The following is a 26000-nucleotide window of genomic DNA, read 5'->3' as shown; positions in this document are numbered from 1 at the left end:
AAAGCATGAACGAATTCTAACAAAAAGTGAAAAACCAAGATATGGAAAACTGGAGAAAGCCAGTTTCCTGAGAATGATACTGCAGATAAAGACAAATTAATAGGATTGAACAGCAACATACTGAGGTAAATAAGAACAGTGACCTCAGGATCATGCATATTCTGATTATGAATAATTCTTCACTCTATATAATCTAATAGCCACACAAATACATGAAAATGTCTTTCCCATCACACCTAAATTCTGTGTATGAGAGCAGGAATCAGACCTGTCTTATTCACCACTGTATCCATAAGGCCGGCCACTCAACAAATGAAAGACTATTGTCTACAAGAAAACTCATCTCTCGTGTTAGGTCATTTAAAAGACTGTCTCTGAGCAAATCAAACTTAAATGTGTATTATAAATGACTAGGAGCAGCCTGTTCCAAAAGCAAAGATTGATTCATACGACCATACCCTCAACTTTGGTAACCAGAGGTGAATTTACCATGAAGCTAATGAAGCTTAAACTTTATGCCCACTCACCTACACATGTTCCTTGCAAAATCCTAAACCTAATTTTACATGTTGCATTCTTTTTGTTAAAAAGCTCCTTTCTCCCCCAAATTGTATGACCTTTAGGTCAAACAAACTTTATATCTGCTTTTTGTTATAACTACCTTTATGATAAAATTAGATATAACCCCTCAAGGATACACAAAGCATAAGGCTGAAACAAAACTGAAGTTTAATATTAACAAATCAACTGCAAATTCTAAAAAGGAAATTAAAGAAAATTATTAACAAGGAAAAGGTAAGAAATACAGTGCAATAATACTACGGACGTAAGGAAATGATATAATGAAATTTTTAAAATATTCCCCTACAACTAAGTATCTAATAAGAGGAGGTTTTTTGACCACATCAAAAGAGGCCCAAAGGCTTACAAATGCGCTGCTTAGTTAAGACAAAGAAGTGTTTAGTAAAAAGTTTAAGAAGTAACTTGAAACAATCCTTGAAAAGAAATAAGACTGAGGGTCATAGAAGAGAAAGAGGTCAAATTTGAACCCAGAGATAAAAAGCTACAACCTCCAGCTGCCTCCTTTGATTATTTCCAAATGGCAATCAGAGTCAGCAGCTGTTTTTCTCCTTAACATCTGAAAAGAGCAGCTGAAAATAAGATACTATGACTCCAGAAGAGCAAAAAAGTCTGCAGACATTTTTTTCTGACAACTAAAGTAAGTACGTGTTATTCCAACCTGAACAATGATAAACACTTGCAAGTGAACCAGAAAGGAGAGGGGAAGAGAGGAAATCCAATGTTTAGGATAACTTAATAGAACTTTAGGGTTTATGAAAAGTTTTATTTACATATTTTATCACAAATTCACTTGTTTACTTAATGCAATCGGTTTGATGTTATAGTACTAAACTACTGTATAAAATATAATTGTTTAATAATTTTAATTAATGTGAAATTAAAATAATTAAATGAGACCAGCACATCATGGAAGCCTTCAAGAAAGGGTGACATTTCAGCTGTTCCTGTAAGAATTAAACTCAGTAGCTCATGATTTTGGTGGAAGGAATATGCATGTATAACACAGAGAAAGGGAGCACAATGAGTATAATTTATATGTATGTATATACATTCATACATACATAAGGACGCATAGATATATATGCAATCCAACTATGGTTAAGGAAATGTAAATCAAAATCTCTCCCAAATAACATTTTATTTAACAAAGAAAATATATACTATTTCTGTATTTCAAAAAATGCTATTACTGCTTTAGGGAAGGAGGGACAGATGGAGGGAGGGAGGAAATACTGTCTTGCAAAAGTACATTTAGTCAGGTGGGAGGGAGGTTCAAGAGGGAGGGGACACATGTATTTTTGTGCTTTAGTTGCTAAGTCCTATCCAACTGTTTTGTGAGCCCATGGAGTATTTAGCCTGCCAGGTTCTTTGTCCATGGGATTTTCCAGGTAAGATTACTGGAGAGGGTTGCCATTTCCGTCTCCAGGGGATCTTTAGACTCAGGGATTGAACCCATGTCTCCTGCACTGGCAGGCAGGTTCTTCACCACTGACCCACCAGGAAAGCCCTGGATATATATGTATGTATGGCCGATTTACGTTGTTGTACGGCAGAAATCAACACAACACTGTAAAGCAATTATCCTCAATTATTAATTAAAAATAAAAGTACATTTAGTCAAAAAATGCATTCCACTGAAAGCTTACACAACAGCATGTAAAAGGATAAAAGAAAATCCTCTTCATTATCACTCTTCTCAAGTACAAAAATGTAGTGAACATACTAGCACACAATCAATGTATGTATTACCTTGGCTGGGGTATGAATCCATAGAGCTGGGTTAAGAAGAATGTGATCACACAATTGCTTGAGTAAGGGCATCCCGTTCGGCAGGTTACTCAGGTATTTTGAAAATACAAGGCAAAGTTCAAGTACTGCTCTGCTGACATGGGATTTGGAAGACTGCAGAGGAAGATATTTCAAAGGTCACTAGCAACACAAAGCAAGGGAAGTAAGTTAAACGTTGTCAATACCAGAAAAAGTTGGTCCACAAACCATGCTCAAAGTTAAAGATACTTTGAGATTCAATAAAACAGTGCGGGCAAAGTAAAACAGCAACAGGTTGTTTTAATTTAGGTAACTTTACATTAACCAAAGACACACTTGCAAACAGAATTTCTCAGCTTCTTAGGAGACCAAGTTTCATGGACTACAAATTAAGAATAAAAAATGTAAAGCATTTCATACTTTACCTTTTCAAGACTATATCCTATGACCAAGAAGCCCTTGCAGGCAAGCATCTGCTCCTGCATAGCAATTGAGTTCTTCAACAACTCCATGATAAAAGCCAGCAAAGTTGAACTGGAATAAGGGAAAAAAAAACAACAACAGTTTGAAAAACCATATTGTCTTAAAAAAAATGGGGGAGAGGTGGTTAGATAGATACAGCCTTTCAATTACCCTTAATAAAAAGTTTCTATTCCAAGGAAACTGATGCTTTACTAAAACTACCTCCAATATTATTTCAGGACTAAAATTGTAATGTAAGATTAGGACTTATTACTCAAATATTTAGTTCATATTCTTTATCACAAATATATTATTAAATGAATTACTTTTGAAACAATATGACAAACATGCACAAAATAGAGAAAACCCAGCAATGTCCAAAAACAAGTAGTAAGATGGCTAACAGAAGTTTATTACTTTGCCCTAAGAAACGGATGTAACTTAGATAAGTTGGATGTAACTTAGATAAGTTGGATGTAACTTAGATAAGTTAGAGAGTTAGAGGCCAAACAGATGGAAAAAATATGGAGCAAGCAGACTAGGACAGAAATCCTCAAACTGGCTTCATTTGAACAGAGGATAGAGTACGTAAAGGGGAAGATAAATAAAGATGTAAGCAAACTGAAGTATTCAAATAATAATTTAAGTATTTTCCTCATTATCCGAACAGAAAAATCTAAAGTAGTAAGACTACAGTCATGCTTCCAACCTCATAACTTTTATATACTCAGCATGGAATAGAATAAAGGTCAGCTGTTTTGTCCCTCTCAAAAGTTCTGAGAGATTCCCACTAGGAAAGGGAGCACAGCCAACCTCCTTCACAAAAGTACTTCTATTTTTCAACTGTCAGCAATTCTAATAAAGTTGAAAAGTTAAAAAAAAAAAATCAAAAAATAAATAACTGAGCTCTGTTACAAAGGTTTCAGACTAGGATGCAAAAAAATTTTATGAAGGAGCAATAGGTCAAGGATAATTTTAATTATTTTAAATGTAGCCAATAAATACTAGCTTTGATACATAATTCCTTTTAAAAATAACTCATTTTCTTGCCTAAAAATAATCTGGAAAATTTATTAAAACACTAAACATATACATTGGTAGTAGACTTCAAGTTGCATATAAAAGTAGAAATTAGAGAATTTCAAAAAGGGAGAATACAAAAAACATTAAAATCACTCAATTAATAATTAAACATAATTATTTTATTATAAATAGTTTCACTAGGATACATAGCCATAAAAAATTCATTTCTACATCCTCTCTGACATTTTAATAACTTGTCCTAGAATTCATGTCTCTTCCCTTTTTTACACTCAACACTAAAAGAGAGGAGACAAAGGTGCCAAATAAGCAATTTAGTTTTGAAAAAAATAAATCACTTATTATTATGTAACATAATCAAAAATTTTACATTTCAATATGTTACCTGCAATAATAATTAAATTCAATATGTTACCTGCAACAATAATTAAATAAGGAAAACTTACCATAAGAAATTACTGCCAAATAACCATTTTAAATATTTTTATTTTAGGCAAAAATACATACATTTCTGATATTATTACCATGCCTAACTTTATTCAAAACATTATTTTTGAAGAGCTCCCTATTTCCTACTGATAAAGAATTTAAATATTATTAGAATTGAATTTGTAGTAACAATTATAACTCACAAATTTCTTTATGTTCTTTATTAATCCTACAACAAATTTACAAGATTGAAAAAAAACATTGTGATTGTGCAGCTCAGTGATGAGAATAATTCACATCAGTGAAAGAAAAAACAAAAGGACTCACCATATAGTCGAGTCAATCTCATCAGATAAATATTGCTTATAATCCAACTGTGCAAAAAGTGGGAACAGTACTTGTACTCCTCCAACTGAATGCATGGCACTTTGGATAGAATGTGTTAAAACCGCCTTCACGTCCTTGTAAAACAGAAGACACAGTAAAGATTCCAATGATTCTTTTCCAAAAACTAAATACATTTTATTAAAAATAAAACATAACAGGAACAATAAAATGTTACAGTTCATGTATCTGTAATAGAAGCTACCAAATACACCTCAATAATACATCAAAATTTACCATTAGAAATATTGTTAAATATCATTCCTAGTACCTGGAGCATGAGTGCGTGCGGTGAATGAACGAAAATCGAAGGGTTGTCCTTAGGGGATGATTCGAGACAGAGTTGGGCATCTGTGGCGCGTGGATTGTACGTGAACGCAATGGCACTAGAGAGTTTGCCATCATACAATAAAAGCTTGTGATGCTCAGCAAGGAACAGGTCACTTTCTGCTTTGAATTTAAATGTACCCTAAGAATAAAAAGTAGAACAGTTAAGATACTATGCCACAAAAAGAAAATCTAACTATAAAGCATCACAAATAAACAATTCAAGGAGAATATCGACCATTTTCTTAACAATATCAATTAAGAGAAGCCCTGCATGTTTTATTACTTCTAAAGTAGTCTGAATTCATTTTAAAGGTATAATGGAAATCAACCTGACATTAAAACTTTTCATTTTAAAAAAATGTAAAATTTAATGTCCTACAAAGCATGTTTTGTTTTTTCCTATTTTTGTCTTTTTTGATTCTCTTCTTTAATTTTGTTAAAAGGAACATTTAAAATAAAATTTACCATCTTAAATATTTTTCAAGTGTATAGTACAGTGTTGTTAACTACAGTACACTATTGTATAACACATCTTTAGAACTTTTACATCTTGCTAAATTGAAATTCCCATTGAACAGCAACTCCCTTCCACTGCCTGCATCCCACTCCCAATCTCCTAGCAATCATATTCTACTTTCTGGTTCCATGAGCTTGATTACTTTACATAACTCAAACAAGGGAAGTCACAGAGTATTTGTCTTTTTGTGAATGGCATAACATCCTTAAGATTCACCTATGTTGTGGCATGTGTCAGATTTTTTTTTCTGTTTAAAGTTGAATAATATTCCATTGTAAATATATATATTTTCTTTATTCATTCATCCACAGACAGTTAGGTTGCTACAACCTCTTACCTATTGTGTAAATAATGCTGCAATGAACATGGGTGTGCAAACAGCTCTTTCATATCCCTTTAATTATCTCATATACATTTACAGAAGATTGCTCAGTCAGGGTCTCCCCTGGTGGCTCAATGGTAAAGAATCTGCCTGCCAGTGCAGAAGACTCGGGTTTGGATCCCACACGCTACAGAGCAACTAATGAGCCCATTTGCCACAACTACCGAGCCTGTGCCATAGAGCCCAGGAACCACAACTACGGAAGCCTGCTCACCCTAGAGCCCACGCTTTGCAAACAAGAGAAGTCAGCACACTGCAACCAGAGCGTAAGCCCAGCACTCCACAGCTAGTGAAGACCCAGCACAGTCAAAAATAAATAAATGAATAAAAATTTTTAAATGATTGCTCAATCATGTGGTAATTAACTGTTTTTAATTTCTTGAAGAATCACCATATAGCTTTCCACAGAGGTTGCACTATTTTACATTCCCATCAGTAGTGCGTAAGGAAACCAATTTCTCCACACTTATATTTGTTTAACAATTCTTATCCTAATGGGCATACGGTGATTGTCTATTATGGTTCTAATTTATATTTCTCTGATGATTAGTGATTTTGAGCTTCTTTTCATATGCCTGCTGCCCATTTATATATTTTCTTTGGAAAAAAATGTCTATTTGAGTCATTCGCCCACTTTAAATGAGTTGAGTTTGTTGCTATTGTTAAGTTGTATGAGTTCATCAAATATTGTGGATATTATTAACCCTTTACCAGATGTATGGTTTGGAATATTTTCTTCCATTCCGTGGGTTGCCTTTTCACACTGCTTCTTGACGCACAAAAAATTTCAATGCACAAAAGATTGTAAGACACGGTTGTCTATTTTTGTCTTTCTTGTCTATTTCATTTTAATTTTTTTGGTGCTATATACAAAAAATTATTGCCAAACTCGATGTCATGAAGCTCTGTGTTGTTTTCATGCAGGAGTTTTATAGGTTAGGTCTTACGTTTACCTTTAATCTATTAATCCTATGGACAGAGAAGCCTGGCAGGCTATAGACCATGGGGTTGCAAGAGTCAGACTTAGCAACTAAACCACCACCAATTTATTTTTAGTTAATTTTAATACATGGAAGGTAGGGATCCCACTACTTTTTAAAACACCGTATGTTTAAAAAAAGAAGTGTTTGAGATTAATCTTTCTCCATTTCAGGGTTTTGTATCCTTATAGATAATCATTTTACCATAAATGAAATTCATTTCTGGACTCTGTTCTGTTCCATTTGTCTATGTACCTCTCTTTATGCAAGTATCAAAATGTTTTGATTACTGTACCTTTATATTATGTTTTGAAATCCTGAATTGTAAGAACTCTTTAAATAACTTATTCTTTTGTAAGATTGCTCTAGCTATTTGGGAACTCTTGAGATTTCTGCAAAAAAATGCCATCTGGATTTCAATAGGAATTGGGCTAAATCTGTAGATCACTTTGGGCAGTATGCATCTTTAACAATATTAAGTCTTTCAATCCATGAACACAAGGTGTCTTGTCATTTAATTCATGTCTTAATACTTTCAGCTATGTTTTACACTTTTCACTGTACAAGTCTTATATCCTGTTGGTTAAGTTTATTCCCAAGTATTCTATTTTATGCTATTATAAATGGCATTACTGTCTTCTTGTCTTTTGGGATTGCTTATTATTAGTGTATAGAAATGCAACTAATTTTTGTTGTATATAATGTCAGCTGTGGGCTTTTCATATATGGCCTTATCATTTTGAGGAGTTTCCTTTTACTTGTGAGGCTTCCCTGGTGGCTCATTCAGTAAAGCGTCTGCCTGCAATGTGGGAGACCCGGGTTTGATCCCTGCGTCGGGAAGATCCTCTGGAGAAGTAAATGGCAACCCACTCCAGCAGCTTTGCCTGGAAAATCCCATAGACAGAGGGGCCTGGTATGCTACAGTCCATGGGGTCGCAAAGAGTCGGACACGACTGAGCGACTTCACTTTCACTTTTCACTTTCCTTTTACTTGTAATTTGTTGAGTGTTTTTATCATGAAACAGCATTGAATCTTCTCAAATGCCTTCTCTGCCATCTATTGAGATGATTATGTAGCTTTTGTCCCTGACTCTGTTAATGTGGTGTACAGCACTGATTTATTCTCACATGCTGAACCAGACTTACATTCCAGGAATAAATCCCCACTGGTCATAGGATATGATCCTTTTAATGTGGTTGAGGATTTCTGAATTAATATTAAATAAGGATATGGCTATTAATATGTAGCTTTCCTGCAGTGTTTTTTTTTGGCTGTGGTTTCAGGGCAATGCTGGACTCTAAAAATGAGTTTGGAAGTATTTCCTCCTCTTTTTATTTTCTGGAAGAGTTGAGGAGAATTGGTGTTATGTCTTCTTTAATGTTTGATAGAATTCTCCAGTGAAGCCAGTTAGTCCTGTGCTTTTCTTTATTCAGAGGTTTTTGATTACTACCAATTTCCTTACTAGTTATAATCTATTCAAATTTCTATTTCTTCAGTCTTGGTAGGTTGTATGTTTCTAGGGAACAACTATTAGGTTGATAAAAAAAGTAATTGCAGTTTCAGACCATGAATTTTAAATGATCATTACTAGGATCAAGTGTTACTTGCACAGTCGTGTCCAGTTCTTTGCAACCCCATGGGCTCCTCTGTCCACAAAATTCTCCAGGCAAAAATAATGGAGTGGGTAGGCATTTCCTTTTCCAGAGGATCTTCCCAAGTCAGGGATCAAACCTGGGTACCCTGCATTGCAGGCACATTCTTTACTGTCTGAGCCACCAGGAAGCCCTATCCTAGGCTCAAATACATCTTTATGAATCAAAATAGGAACAACTACAATCAACAATTTTCCAACAAGAAATATGTTTATTCCTGTAGCATAAAAATCCATGCTTTGGAATCCGATGAACTCTTGGAAAGTATTTTCTGCCTCCTGCTGGTTGGCAAGAGGTCAGCTGAACACGGCAGATGAGCCAAAACTTTGTAGCCCAATTTGTTCAATGTTTGAAGTGCTGGGTGTACAACATGCAGTTGGGCGTTGTCATGGAAAAGAACTGTGCCCATTCTGTTGACCAATGCTGACTATAAGTGCTGACATTTTCGGTGCATCTCATTGACATGCTGAGCATACTTCTCAGATGTAATGGTTCCAGCAGGATTCAGAAAGCTGCAGTGGATCAGACAGGCAGCAGACTATCCAACAATGACCATGACCTTTTTTTGTTGCAAGTTTAACTTTGGGAAATACTATGCAGTTTCTTCTCAATCCAACCACTGAGCTGGTCACTGCCAATTATCAGATAAAATTCACTTTTCATCGCACATCAAAATCCAAAAGAAAAATGGTTTGGGAAATTAAGGATCAATTTTCTAAAAACAAACACTGACACAATCTAAATAATTAACTGATTCCTTTGAGTTTACAAAATTAATTTGCAACATAGTACGGAGCAGAAAAAAAGTCCAATTAAAAACAGTAATTTACTCTTTGATCCTGTTCAAAGTATAGTGTGTTAACATAAGCAGTCAGAAGCCTTGAAAATAAACAACTAAACAAACATTTTACTTGATATTTTATGTGAAATTTGGGAGTAAATGATTCCTACTAACAAACCTAAACTAAACTAAATCTAAACAAAAGTAATTGTTTGACATATGTCAGGAATAGCTGTTAACTATATGGAAATAATATGCATAAGTAAATACTATTTGATTAATTAAAATAAAAACAATGCCCTTTCAAAGGACTTAAAGCAATACGGTGCTTCACCAAACAGTAAGAATATACAAAAAAAAGCACTCCATCTTTTTTTTCTTGGGAACCAACATTTTCCATCTATAACATATTTAACTGCAATCTTTAAAACATTTTTCTGTATCTCTGCTACTTTAAACAAGTTTTGAGAAATGTCTAAAACATGGTTACACAAAAAATAGATTTCAACAGTAATAAGTAAGTTCAGTTCAGTCGCTGCATCGTGTCCTACTCTTTGCGACCCCATGGACTGTAGCAGGCCAGGGTCTCAGGCCCCTCACCAGTTCCAAGAACTTGGACCAAATTCATGTCCCTTGAGTCAGTGATGCCATCCAACCATCTCATCCTCTGTCATCCCCTTCTCCTTCCTTCAATCTTTCCCAGCATCAGGGTCTTCTTTTCTAATGACTCAGTTCTTCCCATCGGGTGGCCAAATTACTGGAGCTTCAGCTTCAGCATCAGTCCTTCTAATGAATATTCAGGACTGATTTCCTTTTGGATTGACTGGTTGGATCTCCTTGCAGTCCAAGGGACTCTCAAGAGTCTTCAACAACAACACAGTTCAAAAGCATCGATTCTTTGGTGCTCAGCTTTCTTTATTTATACATCCATACATGACTACTGGAAAAACCATAGCCTTGACTAGACAGATCTTTGTTGGCAAAGTAATATCTCTGCTTTTTAATATGCTGTCTAGATTTGTTATATCTTTTCTTCAAAGGAGCAAGCGTCTTTTAATTTCATGGCTGCAGTCACCATCTGCAGTGATTTTGGAGACCAAAAAAACTAGTATATGCCACTGTTTCCCCATCTATTTGCCATGAAGTGATGGGACCGGATGCCATGATCTTAGTTTTCTGAATGTTGACCTTTAAGCCATTTTTTTCACTTTCCTCTTTCACATTAATCAAGAGGCTACTCAGTTCCTCTTCACTTTCTGCCATAAGGGTGGTGTCATCTGCATATCTGAGGTTATTGATATTTCTCCTGGCAACCTTGATTCCAGCTTGTGCTTCATCCAGCCCAGCATTTCACATGATGTTCTCTGCATATAAGTTTAATAAGCAGGGTGACAATATACAGCCTTGATGTACTCCTTTCCCAAATTGGAACTAGTCTGTTGTTCCATGTCCTATTCAAACTGTTGCTTCTTGACCTGCATACAGATTTCTCAGGAGGCAGGTCAGGTGGTCTGGTATTCCCATCTCTTTCAGAATTTTCCATAGTTTGTTGTGATGCACACAGTCAAAGGCCTTGGGGTAGTCAATAAAGCAGAAGAAGATGTTTTTCTGGAACTCTCATGCTTTTTCAGTGATCCAACAGATGCTCACAATTTTGTCTCTGGTTCCTCTGCTTTTTCTAAATCCAGCTTGAACGTGTGGAAGTTCTAGGTTTACGTACTGTTGAAGCCTGGCTTGGAAGATTTTGAACATTACTTTGCTAGCATGTGAGATGAGTACAACTGTGCAGTAGTTAGAACATTCTTTGACATTGCCTTTCTTTGGCACTGGAATGAAAACTGACCTTTTCCAGTTCTGTGGCCACTGCTGACTTTTCCAAATTTGACTGGCATACTGAGTGCTGGCATATTGAATGCAGCACTTTAACAGCATCATCTTTCAGGATTTGAAATAGCTCAACAGGAATTCCATCATCTCCATTAGCTTTGTTCACAGTGATGCTCCCTAAGGCCCACTTGACTTCACATTCCAGGATGTCTGGCTTTAGGTGAGTGATCACACCATCATGGCTATCTGAGTCATTCAGATCTTTTTTGTATAGTTAGTTCTGTGTATTCTTGCCACCTCTTCTTAATATCTCTGCTTCTGTTAGGTCTATACCGTTTCTGTCCTTTGTTGTACCCATCTTTGCATGAAATGTTCCCTTGGTATCTCTAATTTTCTTGAAGAGATCTCCACTCTTTCCCATTCTATTGTTTTCCTTGATTTCTTTGCACTGATCACTTAGGAAGGCTTATCTCTCCTTGCCATTCTTTGGAACTCTGTATTCAGATGGGTGTATCTTTCCTCTTCTCCTTTGCCTTTTGCTTCTCTTCTTTTCTCAGCTATTTGTAAAGCCTCCTCAGACAACCATTTTGCCTTTTTGCATTTCTTCTTCTTGAGGATGGTTTTGATCACCCCCTCCTGTACAACAGCACGAACCTCGGTCCATAGTTCTTCAGGCACTCTGTCTATCAGATCTAATCCCTTGAATCTACTTGTCACTTCCACTGTATAATCGTAAGGGATTTGAATTAGGTCATACCTGAATGGTCTAGTGGTTTTCCCTATTTTCTTCAATTTAAGTCTGAGTTTTGCAAGAAGGAGATAGCAGATACAAGTTTTGAAAATAAACACCTAAACAAACATTTTATTCTATAAATTCCACATAAAATATAAAATAAGTAAAGCAAAGAGTAATTCTGTGATCATCAATTTCTCACTTTATATAATCTTTAAGTAGAGTTTTAACAGTATCTGATCATACTAATAAGGAAACAAATAAGCTGTTAACATAGGATATAACTCAATAAGAATCTGGCATAGGTTATTTAAAATAAGTAGTTATTTCTATACATTTACCACTTAAGGTTCTTTTCTGGGCCTTGGTATTCTGAATGAGAAAATAAACTATAACCAAGTAGGATTTTCCCAGAGATGCAAGGCTTGTTTAAACTTTGAACAAGCATTGCAATGCACTATATTCATAAAAATAAAGAGATTAAGGTTCCAAGCACCATTTATCTCCAATCCTTCCCTGTTACATTAAAAATCAGGAGAGTCATAGGCCTATAGGTAGAATAACGTCTTCCCCCAGTCTCACCAAAGATGTCCACATCCTAATCCCTGGAATATGTGAATGGTGGTTCAGGCGGTGAAGAATCCGCCTTCAATGAGGGAGACCTGGGCTCAATCCCTGGGTCGGGAAGACCCCCTGGAGAAGGGAATGGCTATCTACTCCAGTATTCTTGCCTGGAGAATTCCATGGACAGAGGAGACAGGCAGGCTACAGTCCATGGGGTCTCAAAGAGTCGGACATGACTAAGCAAGTAATACTAACACATCTGGTGGGCTTAATGCAATTACAAGAGTCCTTTTTTAAAAAGAATACTTTTTTCCTTTTTTTCCTAATATTTATATATTTATTTGGCTGCTCTGAGTCATAGTTGAAGCATGCAGGGTCCTCAACCTTCACTGTGGCATGCAAGATCTTTAGGTTTAGCATGTAAACTCTTAGTTGTGGCATGTAGGATCTAGTTCCCCGACCAGAGATTGAACACCCAGGCCCCCCGCATTGGGAGCATGGAGTCTTGGCCACTGGACCATCAGAGAAGTCTCTACAAGGATCCTTATGAGAAGGAGGCGTGAGGGTCAGAGTCAAAGAAGGAGGTATGACAAAAGCAGAGGCTGCAGTGATGCCACTGCTGCAAAGGAACACACGCCAAGAAATGTGGATGGTGTCTAGAAGCTAGAAAAGGCAAGGAACAGACTGTCCCCAGAGGCTCCACAAGGAATGACGTCCTACTGACATCTTGGCGTTAGCCTCATGAGACCCATTTTCAGACTTTTGACCTCCAGAGCTATAAGGTAATAAATCTGTTATTTTAAGCCATTAAAATAAATAAATAAATAAAATAAAGGACAAAAATAACATGATCATCTCAATAAAAGCATAAAGAGCATTTAACAAAATCCAACAGCTCTTCATGATAAAACTCTTCATGATTTAACTTTCTTAAAGAAACAAAGACCATCTACAAAAAACTGACAGCTAACATAATTGATAATGAAAGACTGATTGCTTTCTCCCCTAAGATCAGTTAAAAAAAAAAAAAGATGTCTGCTTTCACCACTTATTGTTCTTTTTTAATTTTATTGAGGATACTGAAAAGGAGATCTACCTTCTTAACAGATATTAAGTGGGCAATATGGTATTGTTATCTATAAACACAATGTTGTACAGCAGATCTCTAGAACTTACTCATCTTGCATAATTAAAATTTTAGAACACTGATAAGCAGTTCCTTTTTTTTCCTTTCCCCAGCCCTTGGTAACCACCATTCTACTCTTTGCTTCTATGAGTTAGTTTTTATCTCATATAATGAAATCATATAGTATTTGTCCTTCTGTGACTGGTTTATCTTATTGGGTATAATTTCCTCAAGATTCTGTACTGAGGTTCTAGCCAGGGCCATTAAGCAAAGAAAAGAAAGAAAAGATGTCCAGATTATAAAGAAAAAACTAAAATGATGGCAGTTTACAAACACATGATTATATATATATATAAAATGAAGCACAAATTCACTTAGATGAAGTTCAATTTGCTAAAAATGTAATACTTTTATATGAAAAATTAGAAGTAAATTGTGCTTCAAAATCATATTTATATAATCTTATATTAATACATAGAAAATGACAAGAAATATAAACACACACACACAAAATCAGAGCTAATAAACTACTACAGGGAGGCTGTCCTATAGAAGATAAATATATGAAAATCTATTTAGTTACCATACACAAGCAACAATCTGAAAACGAAATGAAGAAATAACTCCATTTGATATAGCACATAAAAAAAGAAAATACTCAGTAATGAATGTAACAAAATATACACAAGACATCTTCACAGAAAACTACAAAAAGAAACTGAAAAAGACCTACATCAATGGAATAAAATCCCATATTCATGGATTGGAAGACTTAATATCCTTAAGATGACAAACCTTTTCAAACTGATCTGTAGATCTGATGCAGTATCTATCAAAATCCCAGCTACAATTTTGTACAAACTGACAAGTGTATCTTAAATTCATACAGAAATATAAGATACCGAAAACAGCCAAAACAATCTTGAACAGGAGCAAAATTGGAGAACTCACACTTCCTAATTCTAAAAATGTATTATAAAACCACGGAATTCAAGACTGTGCTACTGCCCTAAGAATAAATATAGTTCAATGAAACAGAATTAAGAGTCCACAAATACTTACATTTATGATCAACTGATTTTTGATGAAGCTATCAAGAAATACAATAAGGAAAGAGTATTCTTTTCAGCAAATGATGCTGAGACATCTAGAAATGCAAATGCAAAGGAATGAAGTTGCTCCAAATACAAAAATTAACTCAAAATGAATCAAAAATTTAAATGTAAGAGCTAAAAATATAATACTTTTATATGAAAACTTAAGAGTAAATCTTCATGAACTTGAATTAGGAAATAGGTTTTCAGATATGACACCAAAGCACAAATAATAAGACAAAATACAGACACAGTGGACTTCATCAAAGTGAAATTGTGCTTCAGAGGAAAACAACGGGGAAGTGGCAAGACAAGCCACAGAATGGGAAACGATATTTGCAAGTCGCTAATCTGACAATGTATTTGTTTCTAGAATATATTTTTAAAACTCTTAAAACTGAGATTAAGGAAAAGAGGATTGTGGATTCTTGTCCAACGAGTACAGAGTTTCAGTTTACAGACTGAAGAGTTCTGCAGCTAGGTTGCACAATGTAAAAATACTTAACACTACTGCCTAAGACCGTTCAAGTGGTAAGTTTTATGTGTATTTTATCACAATTAAATGTTTTTTTAAAAACCTCTTAAAACTTGACAAATAAAAAGGCAGCTCAGTTTTTAAAAGGGCAAAGGATGTGAATAAACATTTCTCAAAATACGACATATAATAGCATATAAGCACACAAAAAATACATTCAACATCATTAGTCATGAGGAAAAGGCAAATCAAAACCAAACCACAATGGGATAGCATTTCAAACTCACTAAAATGGCTATAAAAGTCAGATAATAACAGTTACTGGAGAGAATATGAAGATATCAAAATCCTCATACATAGCTGAGAGAATGTAAAATTATGTGGCCATGTTGGAAAGCAATCTAAAAGTTTCTCAAACAGTTAAATGTAGAGTTACCATATCACTACCAATTTCACTCTAGGTCCAAACCCAAGAAAAATAAAAACACGTGTGCACATAAAAGCTCATACAGAAGGGTTCATTGCAGCATTATTCATAACAATCAAAAGATGGACGCAGCCCAATGTCCATCGACTGGCAAATGGATACACAAAATGTGATATACCCACACAATATTACTTACGGAAAAAGGAATGAAATATTAATGCATCCTACAACATGGGTTGACCTCCCAGACCTGTCTCTTCTAGGTTTCTCTCCTCTTCTCTTTATTCCCCTCATGATATCTTTTATCCTTCACTCTCTTCCCTTCCTACTCTGCAGAGCAATTTAAGTATATCCAAGATGGGGAAAGAAAAAGACCAACATGTCACTGATATCTACCCTTATAAGAAGATGGAAAGACATAAAGGGATTTGTTTTTGATTAAAAAAAAATTTACTCACAAAGCCACTCATTGGGGGAAAAAAAAAAGCAAAATATATAAAAATGGAAAGAACACTAAAAAAAAAAAAAAACAGCCAATAAACAAATAGCAGAAAAAAGTAGTGAAACACTAAATCATAGACCGGACAAACATGGTCCACTGGAGAAGGGAATGGCAAACCACTTCAGTGTTCTTGCCTTGAGAACGCCAGGAACTGTATGAAAGGCAAAAAGATATGACACTGAAAGATGAACTCCCCAGGTCTGTTGGCACCCAATATGCTGCTGGAGAAGAGTGGAGAAATAACTCCAGAAAAAATGAAGGGATGGAGCCAAAGCGAAAACAATGCCCAGTTGTGGATGTGACTGGTGATGGAAGTAAAATCTGAAACTGTAAAAAGCAGTATTGCATAGGAACCTGGAATATTAGGTCCATGAATCAAGGGAAATTGGAAGTGGTCAAACAGGAGATGGCAAGAGTGAACATTGACATTTTAGGAATCAGTGAACTAAAATGGACGGGAGTAGGCAAATTTAATTCAGATGACTGTTATATCTACTACTGTGGGCAAAAATCCCTTAGGAGAAATGAAGTAGCCCTCACAGTCAACAAGAGTTCAAAATGCAGTACTTCGGTGCAATCTCAAAAATGACAATGATCTCTGTTCATTTCCAAAGCAAGCCATTCATTATCACAGTAATCCAAATCTATGCCCCAACCAGTAATGCTGAAGAAGCTGAAGTTGAACAGTTCTACAAGACCTACAAGACCTTCTAGAACTAACACCCAGAGAAGATGTCCTTTTCATCATAGAAGACTGGAATGCAAAAGTAGGAAGTCAAGAGATACCTGAAGTAACAGGCAAATTTGGCCTTGCTTTTTATCACAGCAACTATTAAAAATTTAGCTATTCAAAAATAAGGTAACAACAAAAGAAATGCAGCATAAGTTGAAACTGAGCTAGTAGTTTGCACAGTGCCCCATATATAGCAAGTATACTATGCTTCCCGTAAAACTTTAAAATGTGCTTTGGACTCCTGAGATTTCCTTAAGGCCCTTGGTTAGTCTCACATGCAGTTTATTAACCGTAGTTATAAGCTGCCACATGCATCACCCATCTATAAATCAAGCTCAACTAACACTGATTAAGCAGTGAACATCAAGTAAAGTACCTTATATCCCAGGCCCAACTGATAAATAGCAAAAATCTGAGCGGCATTAAGAGCTTCACTGAAAAGGTAAACTGCAGTCATCTGACCACAGAATACTCTGTTAGCATCTGCTGTTTCTGATGAGCCCAGGAAACACTTGTCAAAGGTCTGTGAAAGAAAACAGAAAATTTTATTAGAGAAAAAAACAAAAAGAAAAGTCTCCTCCAGAATTAGTAACAACCTATATTGGTATAAATATTTTGTCCTTTCTAAAACATAATCTGATTAGAGTAAAATTTCAATTAGCATTTCACTTCATTCACTCCCATTTGGTATAGAGATCAGGAAAGACATCACAGAAAAACATGCAAGTTCTCCAAAGTACAATAAACAGAACTTGATGACAAAATGGACATAGGAAATGGAGTCAGAAAAATCATTATGGACTCTGTAGGTCCATACTTGGGCAACCAAAGAAGGAGACAGAAGAGCAGGCTTTGGAGCAACGAGCAAAATCATGAGTCAACTTCAAGCCATGTAATGAATGTGTCTTTTCATAAAGTGATACGGGTGAAGAAGGAACTGCCAACAGGGTTCTCTATGGTTAGAAGCTAAGACTGTAAAGATGGTTTCTGTAGATATTAAGATACAAATAATAGGTTAAGTCATGGGAGTAGATGCAATCTCGCAAAAGGGATGTGTAAATTCAGAAAAACAGGTGTATGCTTTTCTTATTTACATAGAAAACCTCTTTTAGTAACACCCAGGTAGCAGAGGTCACACATACATTTACACCTATACAGCAAGAAGGAAAAGAAATGCTTGATATCTATTTAAAAGTATTTTATACCATGGAACTATTAGGAAGGCTGCTGAAAAATGTGTATGTTGACATTAAGGAATATAAAAAATTTAAACACTTGGATTATGAAGACAAACCACCTAGGTCAAATAACTGATTCCCATGCTGCTGATTTTGGCAAACTCCTTAACCTCTCTGTGCTCAGTTTCACCTGTAAAGATTACAACAGTACTTATCCTGCAAGGTTACAGAAAGTAAAAGTATTTATTACAATGCCTGCAATGCTCAGCAAAGATTAATTTAAGAAAAAATAAAGGTTGAAAGGCAATATACATATTTGATCTCTAATTTTAAAAAAATTAACAGTTAACATTTACTGAGCACTTATTCTATATAAGTCACTCTTCTAATGGATTTCTGAGCAGTAGCTCATTTAATCAACATTCTGAGATAGGTACTATTTTACACCCTTTTAGGTGGAGCAAAGGGCTTCACAGAGCACAGCAATACAGAATCACCTGCAACACAGGAGTTGCGGGAGACATGGGTTCAATCCCTGGGTTGGGAAGATCCCCTAGAATAGGAAATGGCAACTCATTCCAATACTCTTGCCTGGAAAATTCCATGGACAGAGTAGCCTATGCAGGCAGGCTATAGTTCAGGGGGTCGCAAAAAATCAGACAGAACTGAATGACTGAGCACACTCACACAAGAGAGAAACCTTACGCCTAATAAATTAAGTAAGTCATATAGTCAGGAAGGGATTCAAACCTAAGTCTAACAATCAAAGCTCTTAAGGTTAGCATTTCAAAATATGTACATATGTATAGATCAGGATAAAAGGAGTTAATAGTGAATGGGTGTTGCAGTTTGTATTCATTTTCCTAATCAATAATTTTTCAAGGTTTCTATTAAAAATGTAATGTGGGAGGGAGGGAGAACATTTTGAATATAATGCTAACTTACGGATCTCTTATTGAACCTTGAAAATATTATAAAAAATAGTTATATATAGCAGCTATGAATTATACGGAAAATTTACAAGCCTATTTCACCTAACTCATTCATAAAAATGATCAGAACCCTGCAGTAAAACTCTGTGGTTTAATTTGATCAATGGACCGATGACACAAACACTTTTAAGATACACTCACTGCTACCTATGAATCATTGTCTCTACCCTATCCAGAACAATTTTATAACAAGGACTGAGTAATATCTTATGTGACATATTAGCACATTTCTACTCTCTTAATATATTACGTTAGCCAAACTACAATTATAAAAAATCCACCACTGTAGTGTTCTAAAATGTATATTCAATATAAAATATATTTTTCTTATTTCAATGTAACTTTCTCAGACTACTTACATCACTCGTGTTGACAAACCATGTTATCTCTCCATAGGAAGCAAGCTCACCATTCACATAACATCGAAGCTCACTGTTCTTCCATCGGTTATAAATATGCACTACAGTTACCATATACCACTGGAGAAGCAAAACAGTTTAAAAAAAAAAAAAGATAATGATTTTTCCAATAATTCAACCACATTGATAAAAACAAGCAAAAATCAAATGCTAAATTACAGTGAAATCTAAAACTAAAATAATACTGCTTTTATTAAATTCAATATTCTACCCCTGGAACAATATTGATTCAAGGGAACTCTCTCAACAAATAATAGCTTACCCATGAAATTATTTTTCTAACTTTTCACTATGAAAAATTTTCAAAGGTAAAAAGCTTAATGGAAACTCTCTCACCATCCCACAACTGTCAACATTTTGTCATATCTGTTTTATCTATTTACTGATCTACATATAGATGTTCATTTTGTTAATAAACCATTCAGTAATTTCCAAAATTTAAGGTAGAAAAGCAAATACATATATTTTCACTTGTATTTCCCTTAAACTCTAGAAACAGCTAAATATTCACTCTTCATTGTCCAAATCAGAGAGGTTAACAACTGTCCAGCAATTTACACCTCATTTTCTGAACCAGCTTAAGAACAGAATTATGATTTGCCACAGCATTCTGAAGGTTAGAACAGTTTGGTAACATAACTATGACTTAGTAAGATCACATACCTTTTGTGGCTTGAAATCAAATTTCACACAGTGTTGAAAGCCTTTTCCTTTTGACTTTATTGATGTTATAATTAAACATCCCCCAACAAAGTGAGCAGAATAACCAAGACCTTTACTGGTTCTGAAACTATAAAAAATAAGTTTTCATTTCATCTCCAAATATTCTCATTTTTCAAAATAAAGTAACAACACTAAGTTACAGAAATACATACCAGTACAAATATGGTTTATCTTTATCCACATTGATGTTATTTACAGGATCCATTCTAAGCCAGGTATGAAATGTAAAGCCATTCTGGTATGGCCATTTGGCTACAGGAGGTAATGCAATAGCCTAAAGGGAAAAAATTCGAGTTACTAACTCACAATGAAAAATTCTGTTACTGAAATCATGAAAATGAGACCTTACATGCTACATATATTTCTACTATATATTAGTCTACATGCAAAAGTAGTCTCTTTATCTGAAAGATTTTCACTAACTTCTAAATTATTCAAAATACATATTAATGATGTTAATTTAAACAGAAACATTCCAATTGATCTTCTTGACACACTAATCTTACTGCTTCATTTCTTACAATGAACATATGCAAAGAGATTCCAATTAAAAGAGATAAGTAGTAATATCAAAGGAAATTTGTTGCTGAAATGTTAAATAAGGTAATAAAGAAAGATGGAGAAGGAAAGAAAACAGTTAAGAAAAAAGCCTAGAATGTAATTTTTTAACAGAAAATAAAACACTGAAGAGGATTCATTCATAACATTTTTTATAACATTTTAAAGTTATATTCATAAGTCACTCTATAGGTAATTTTACGACTTGGCTTAAATTTTTATTTAAAAATAAAATAATGCAAGGACCCTAACATCTCCAAAACAAACTTGAAAAAGAAAAGTTGGAGGATCCAGATTACCAATTTTTTTAAATTTTATTTATTTTTTTAATTGGTGGAAAACTGCCTTACAATATTGTGTTGGTTTCTGCTGTATAACAATGCTAATCAGGCATAACTATAAATATATGCTTCCCTCCTGAGCCTCCCTCCCCTCCCCTATTTCACCCTTCTAAGTCATCACAGAGTGCTAGGCTGGTCTCCCAGTGTTATTTAGCAACTTCCCACTAACTACAGTTGTACAATGGAATACTACTCAGCCATAAAGAGGAACGAATTTGAGTCAGTTGTACTGAGGTTAATGAATATAGAGCCTCTTAAACAGAATAAAGCAAATTAGAAAGAGGAAAACAAGTATAGTATATAACACATATACGTGGGATCTAGAAAACTGTACTGATGAACTTAGTACAGAAGGGACTTGTGAACACAGCGGGGGAAGACGAGGGTGGGACTAATTAAGAAAACAGCACTGACGTATACACACTATCACGTGTAAAGTAAATAGTGGGAAGTTGCTAAATAACACAGACTACCAAATTTAAAACCTACAGTACAAAGATACAGTACTGAAAGCTGTGGGGTATTGGCATAAAAATAGAGATACAGATCAATGGAGTAGAAGGGAGAGCCATAAACAAGCCCTCATATTTGTGGTCCTGATTTTTAACAAGAGTATCAAGACAGTTCAATGAACAAATGCACTGAGAAAACTGGTATTTACAAGCAAGAGTATAAAGTTGACCACTTCTTTATATGATACACAAAAAAATTAACCCCAAATCAATCATGTGAAATGTGAAAGCTAAAACTAGAAAACTTTTATAAGGAAAAATAAGACTAAATCTTCATGACCCTGAGATAAATTCTTCTTAATTATGTACAAGAGAAAAACATACATGAACTGGACTTCATTAAAATTAAAAACTTTTGTGCTTTAAAGGATACTATCAAGAAAGTGACAGCCCAAAAGAACAGGAGAAAATATTTGAAAATTATTTATCTATTAAGAAGCTTATATCCAGAAGAATATATAAAGGATTGTTACAAATCCAATAATAAATAGACAAATACAGTTTTTAAGCGGGCAAAATATCTGAATGGACACACCTCCAAAGAACATATACAAATAGCCAGTAAGAACATGAAATGATGCTCAGCATCATCAGTCATTAAGGAAATGCAAATCAAAATCACAAGATGTTACTTAACACGACTAGGATGACTATAATCAAAAAGACAGACATTAACAAGTGTTGGTAAGCAAGTGGAGAAACTAGAAACCTCCTAAACTGATGATGAGATTATAAAATAAATATAGTCACTTTGGAAAAACAATATGGGAGTACATCAAATGGTGGAACATAAGCCAATATGGCTCAGCAGTTCTCCTGCTACGTTTCCAAGAGAAATGAAAACATATGTCCATATAAAAGCTTGCAAATAAAAGCCCATAGAGCATTTCCAAAAAGTAGAATGCAAATATCCACTAATTAAAGAATAATTAGGTGGGATGGGGAGGGAGACGGGAGGGAGGTTCAAAAGGGAAGGGATATATGTATACCTATGGCTGACTGATGTTGAGGTTTGACAGAAACAAAAAAAAATTCTGAAAAGCAATTATCCTTCAACTAAAAAAGTAAATATAAAAAATAATTAAACAAAATGTGGTATATTCTTCTATTAGAATATTAGTCAACAAAAGGAATGAAGCACTGACACATACTACAACATTAATGGATCTTAAAAACAGTAGTGTTAAGTGCAAAAAGCCAATCACAAAATTCCAGACATCATGTATTGCCCAAAATAGACAAATTCAAAGAAACAAAAAGTACAACAGTAATTGCCTAGGCAAGGGAGTCTGGAGTGAAACATGCAGTGACTGCTCATGAGAGCAGGGTTTCTTTTGAGGGTAATGAACATGTTTTCCCAGTGGTCATGTATGGATGTGAGAGTGGGACTGTGAAGAAAGCTGAGCGCTGAAGAATTGATGCTTTTGAACTGCGGTGTTGGAGAAGACTCCTGAGAGTCCCTTGGACTGCAAGGAGATCCAACCAGTCCATCCTAAAGGACATCAGTCCTGGGTGTTCATTGGAAGGACTGATGATGAAGCTGAAACTACAATACTTTGGCCACCTCATGCGAAGAACTGACTCACTGGAAAAGACCCTGATACGGGGAGGGATTGGGGGCAGGAGGAGAAGGGGACGACAGAGGATGAGATGGTTGGATGGCATCACCGACTCGATGGACATGAGTTTGAGTGAATTCCGGGAGTTGGTGATGGACAGGGAGGCCTGGCGTGCTGCAGTTCATGGGGTCACAAAGAGTCGGACACGACTGAGTGACTGAACTGAACTGAAAACTGATTGTAATAATGGCTGCACAAACTGATGAACACAACCATTCCCTGCATGTACACTTTAAATGACAGACATGTATGATATGGGAATTGTAACTCAATAAAGCTGTTAAAAAAAAGATCATACTAAAAGCTTTTCTTTTCTTGTTGTAACACTTTACATATGCCTTTAGGTCAACATCATATATACACATTATTTTTTATAAGATATTTCATAAAACATGAAAAACATCATAGAGCCAAATTTATCTAATAACAGTATTGAGACTTCAAAAGGCTGATTTAAAATGAATGTTGTATTGAGGAAATAAAAATACATACTCTTTGTATAAATATGTTCTCTCTCAATCAAACATGAGAGTAGAGGATGTGAAAGCTTGGTAAAAATAATTTACCCATGAATAACTTCCCTTTAAAAGCTATGTTTAAGGGGAAAAAAATGAGTCAATGAATGTATTTAAAACATCTAGTCTCTGAAAGGTCCAAAGTTGTGTGGTTCAACTGGCTGAATTTCAAGATACATACAAGAAAATGGAATGGACATGTAACAATCTCAAAGAAATATAAATAATAAAGCTAAACATGCATAAAAAAAGGTTTCTCTAATAAGAATACTTTTATCTCCTAAGAATACTTTTTTATACTGGGAGACAAATGATAAACTCAATGCCAAGTGAGCAAACTATTCTGGAAAGCTTCAAATCTAAAATAGTTATTAAGGATAAATTAGAAAGACAAAATAACATGAGCAATAAAACCTTCCAAAGAAAACTGTTCAATGTTTGTGAAACACTCAAATATCATAAATGTTCTTTTAAAACACTCTCTTCTTTCTGCAGATATTGCCTGGCTACATAGAGGCCATAAAAGGTAGGATATTATGAGAACAAAAATAAAAAATGAATAAAAGATAACTTCAAAACATTTGCTTATAACAGGCAGACCAATGTAATAAAGAGGATGCGAAAAAGCTTCCATAAATAACACATGTACATTATATAATGTAATCATATAATATTTTGAAACATTACAGATACTACTGCCATACATTAACTGTCTTATGTGTAAAGTGACTAACAGTTTATAAGAATGCTGAGACTGATACAATATGGAAACTTACAAGTCAGAAAAATTTGCCTAGAAAGTTTCTCAGAGTTACTCTCAACTTACGTACCAGGTGCAAAAGAAACAGAACTAAGGAAATGTAACACCAAAGAAAGATAAAAGTGAAAATGCTATACATAAATTTCTATTTCAGAATGCAGAGATAAAAATTCATAAGAAAACATGGCTTATGTTGAAAAGAATTGGGTTCTTATTCCATTGAGACCCCAAGGGGTGAATGCGCAGCTTTCTTCATTTCTTAAAGCCTCTATTTCTTCCCCTCTAAAACAGTCAGGAAAAAGGAACAGGCAGTGCTGTTTTAAGGATTGAGTTAGGCTGTGCACAGAAGTTTTCACCCAACACAGAACCTGTCAAGAATGCTTACAGGGCCAGGCTTTCAGGAGGCAAAGGAAAGAGTTTCAGATGATTTCCTCATTAATATCTACTTACTGCAGCGCTCTTTCCTGGAAAGTTGAAAAAGGCATCAGGACCATACTTCTGTGGCATGTGCTTTAAAACAGACAGCAACTTTCCAGCATGTGGAGGCTATGAAAATAATCAGCAATTTATTAACCACATTATTCACCATAGAACAAAAATACATACTTTAAATATAGACATACTTGAATACACCCCAAAATAATAATTCCATAACCTAAAAAAGCATATATAATATCCAAAAACAGTTATTTTCAAATATCTTAAAGAAATAAACAACACACTCTATGCCACTGTTCCATGGAAGGTGCTAGATAAATATGAGCCAACAGCATTTGAGACACAGCACTTCCACACTGCAGCAAAAACGACCTTTTAAAATTACAGACTAAAAAAAAAATAAATAAATAAAATAAAATTACAGACTACATCATCCCACCACTGACCCCTTTTTAAAACACTTTTTAATCTCACCAAAAAATAATGCTTATCAAGTCCCATTGTTAAAGGCACTTTAAAAATATCTTTTAAAAAAACAGTAAAATATTTTATGCTTATAACCACGCTAGGGATTATTATCATCCCATTTTACAAAGGAGGAATTTGAGGCAGAGGAACATATCCAAGGTAATACAGGTAGTAAGTGGGATGAGAACTCAATCTGATTCCAGAGTCCAAGCTTTTAATCACTATACTTTCAACTTTATATAACTCTCTCTCCAGTAGCTTCTCACTGCCTTTAAAACAAAAGACCAGAATCCTTAACATGACCCAAAAGATCCTTAACTGCACTCGATCTATAATGACTTTTTCCCATAACAGAGCCTGAACACTATTCTCCTTAAAATGTTCTCACGAGGACTATTCCCTACTCCCAGCCCTCCCCTGCTTTAACTAAAGAAATCTTACCCATCGTTTAAGCTCATCTTAATGGTCACTTCCCAGGGCAGTCTTTCCTGACCTCTGAAAACAGATCAAATCTCCCTACCATATTTCATTCTACAACATGTTTCTACTATGGAACATGTATAAAAGTTGTAACATCACTTTTGTTTGATTAAATGTCATTAATTAATGATATGTTTGTCATTAGTCAATGTCTCCTCTAATACATTCAAAACCAACAGCTAAAACAAAAAGGTGTATTACATTTATA

The 26000-nt window shown here is 34.9% G+C and overlaps 1 protein-coding gene across 10 annotated transcripts in view; it reads right to left on the bottom strand.

Moving 5' to 3' along the window:
* Nucleotides 1-26000, bottom strand: part of LRBA (LPS responsive beige-like anchor protein) — a 758928-nt gene that overhangs the window by 640297 nt on the left and 92631 nt on the right. For all 10 annotated transcript variants that reach the window (XM_086346372.1, XM_086346374.1, XM_086346378.1 and 7 more), the window contains exons 4-12: nt 24857-24952; nt 20254-20375; nt 20042-20168; nt 19319-19438; nt 17166-17312; nt 4937-5134; nt 4609-4742; nt 2775-2883; nt 2332-2484 (exon numbers count right to left, since the gene is read on the bottom strand). In XM_086346372.1, coding sequence (XP_086202498.1) covers nt 2332-2484; nt 2775-2883; nt 4609-4742; nt 4937-5134; nt 17166-17312; nt 19319-19438; nt 20042-20168; nt 20254-20375; nt 24857-24952 — 1206 coding nt within the window. The remainder of the gene's footprint in view (nt 1-2331; nt 2485-2774; nt 2884-4608; nt 4743-4936; nt 5135-17165; nt 17313-19318; nt 19439-20041; nt 20169-20253; nt 20376-24856; nt 24953-26000) is intronic.

The sequence above is a fragment of the Bos grunniens genome, chromosome 17 (assembly GCF_055505025.1).
Source record: "Bos grunniens cultivar Pamir isolate PY7600 chromosome 17, Bosgru_T2T1.0, whole genome shotgun sequence".
Taxonomy (NCBI): Eukaryota; Metazoa; Chordata; class Mammalia; order Artiodactyla; family Bovidae; genus Bos; species Bos grunniens.
Note: the sequence above shows the minus strand (reverse complement) of the source record. Positions and strands in the feature narration are given on the sequence as shown.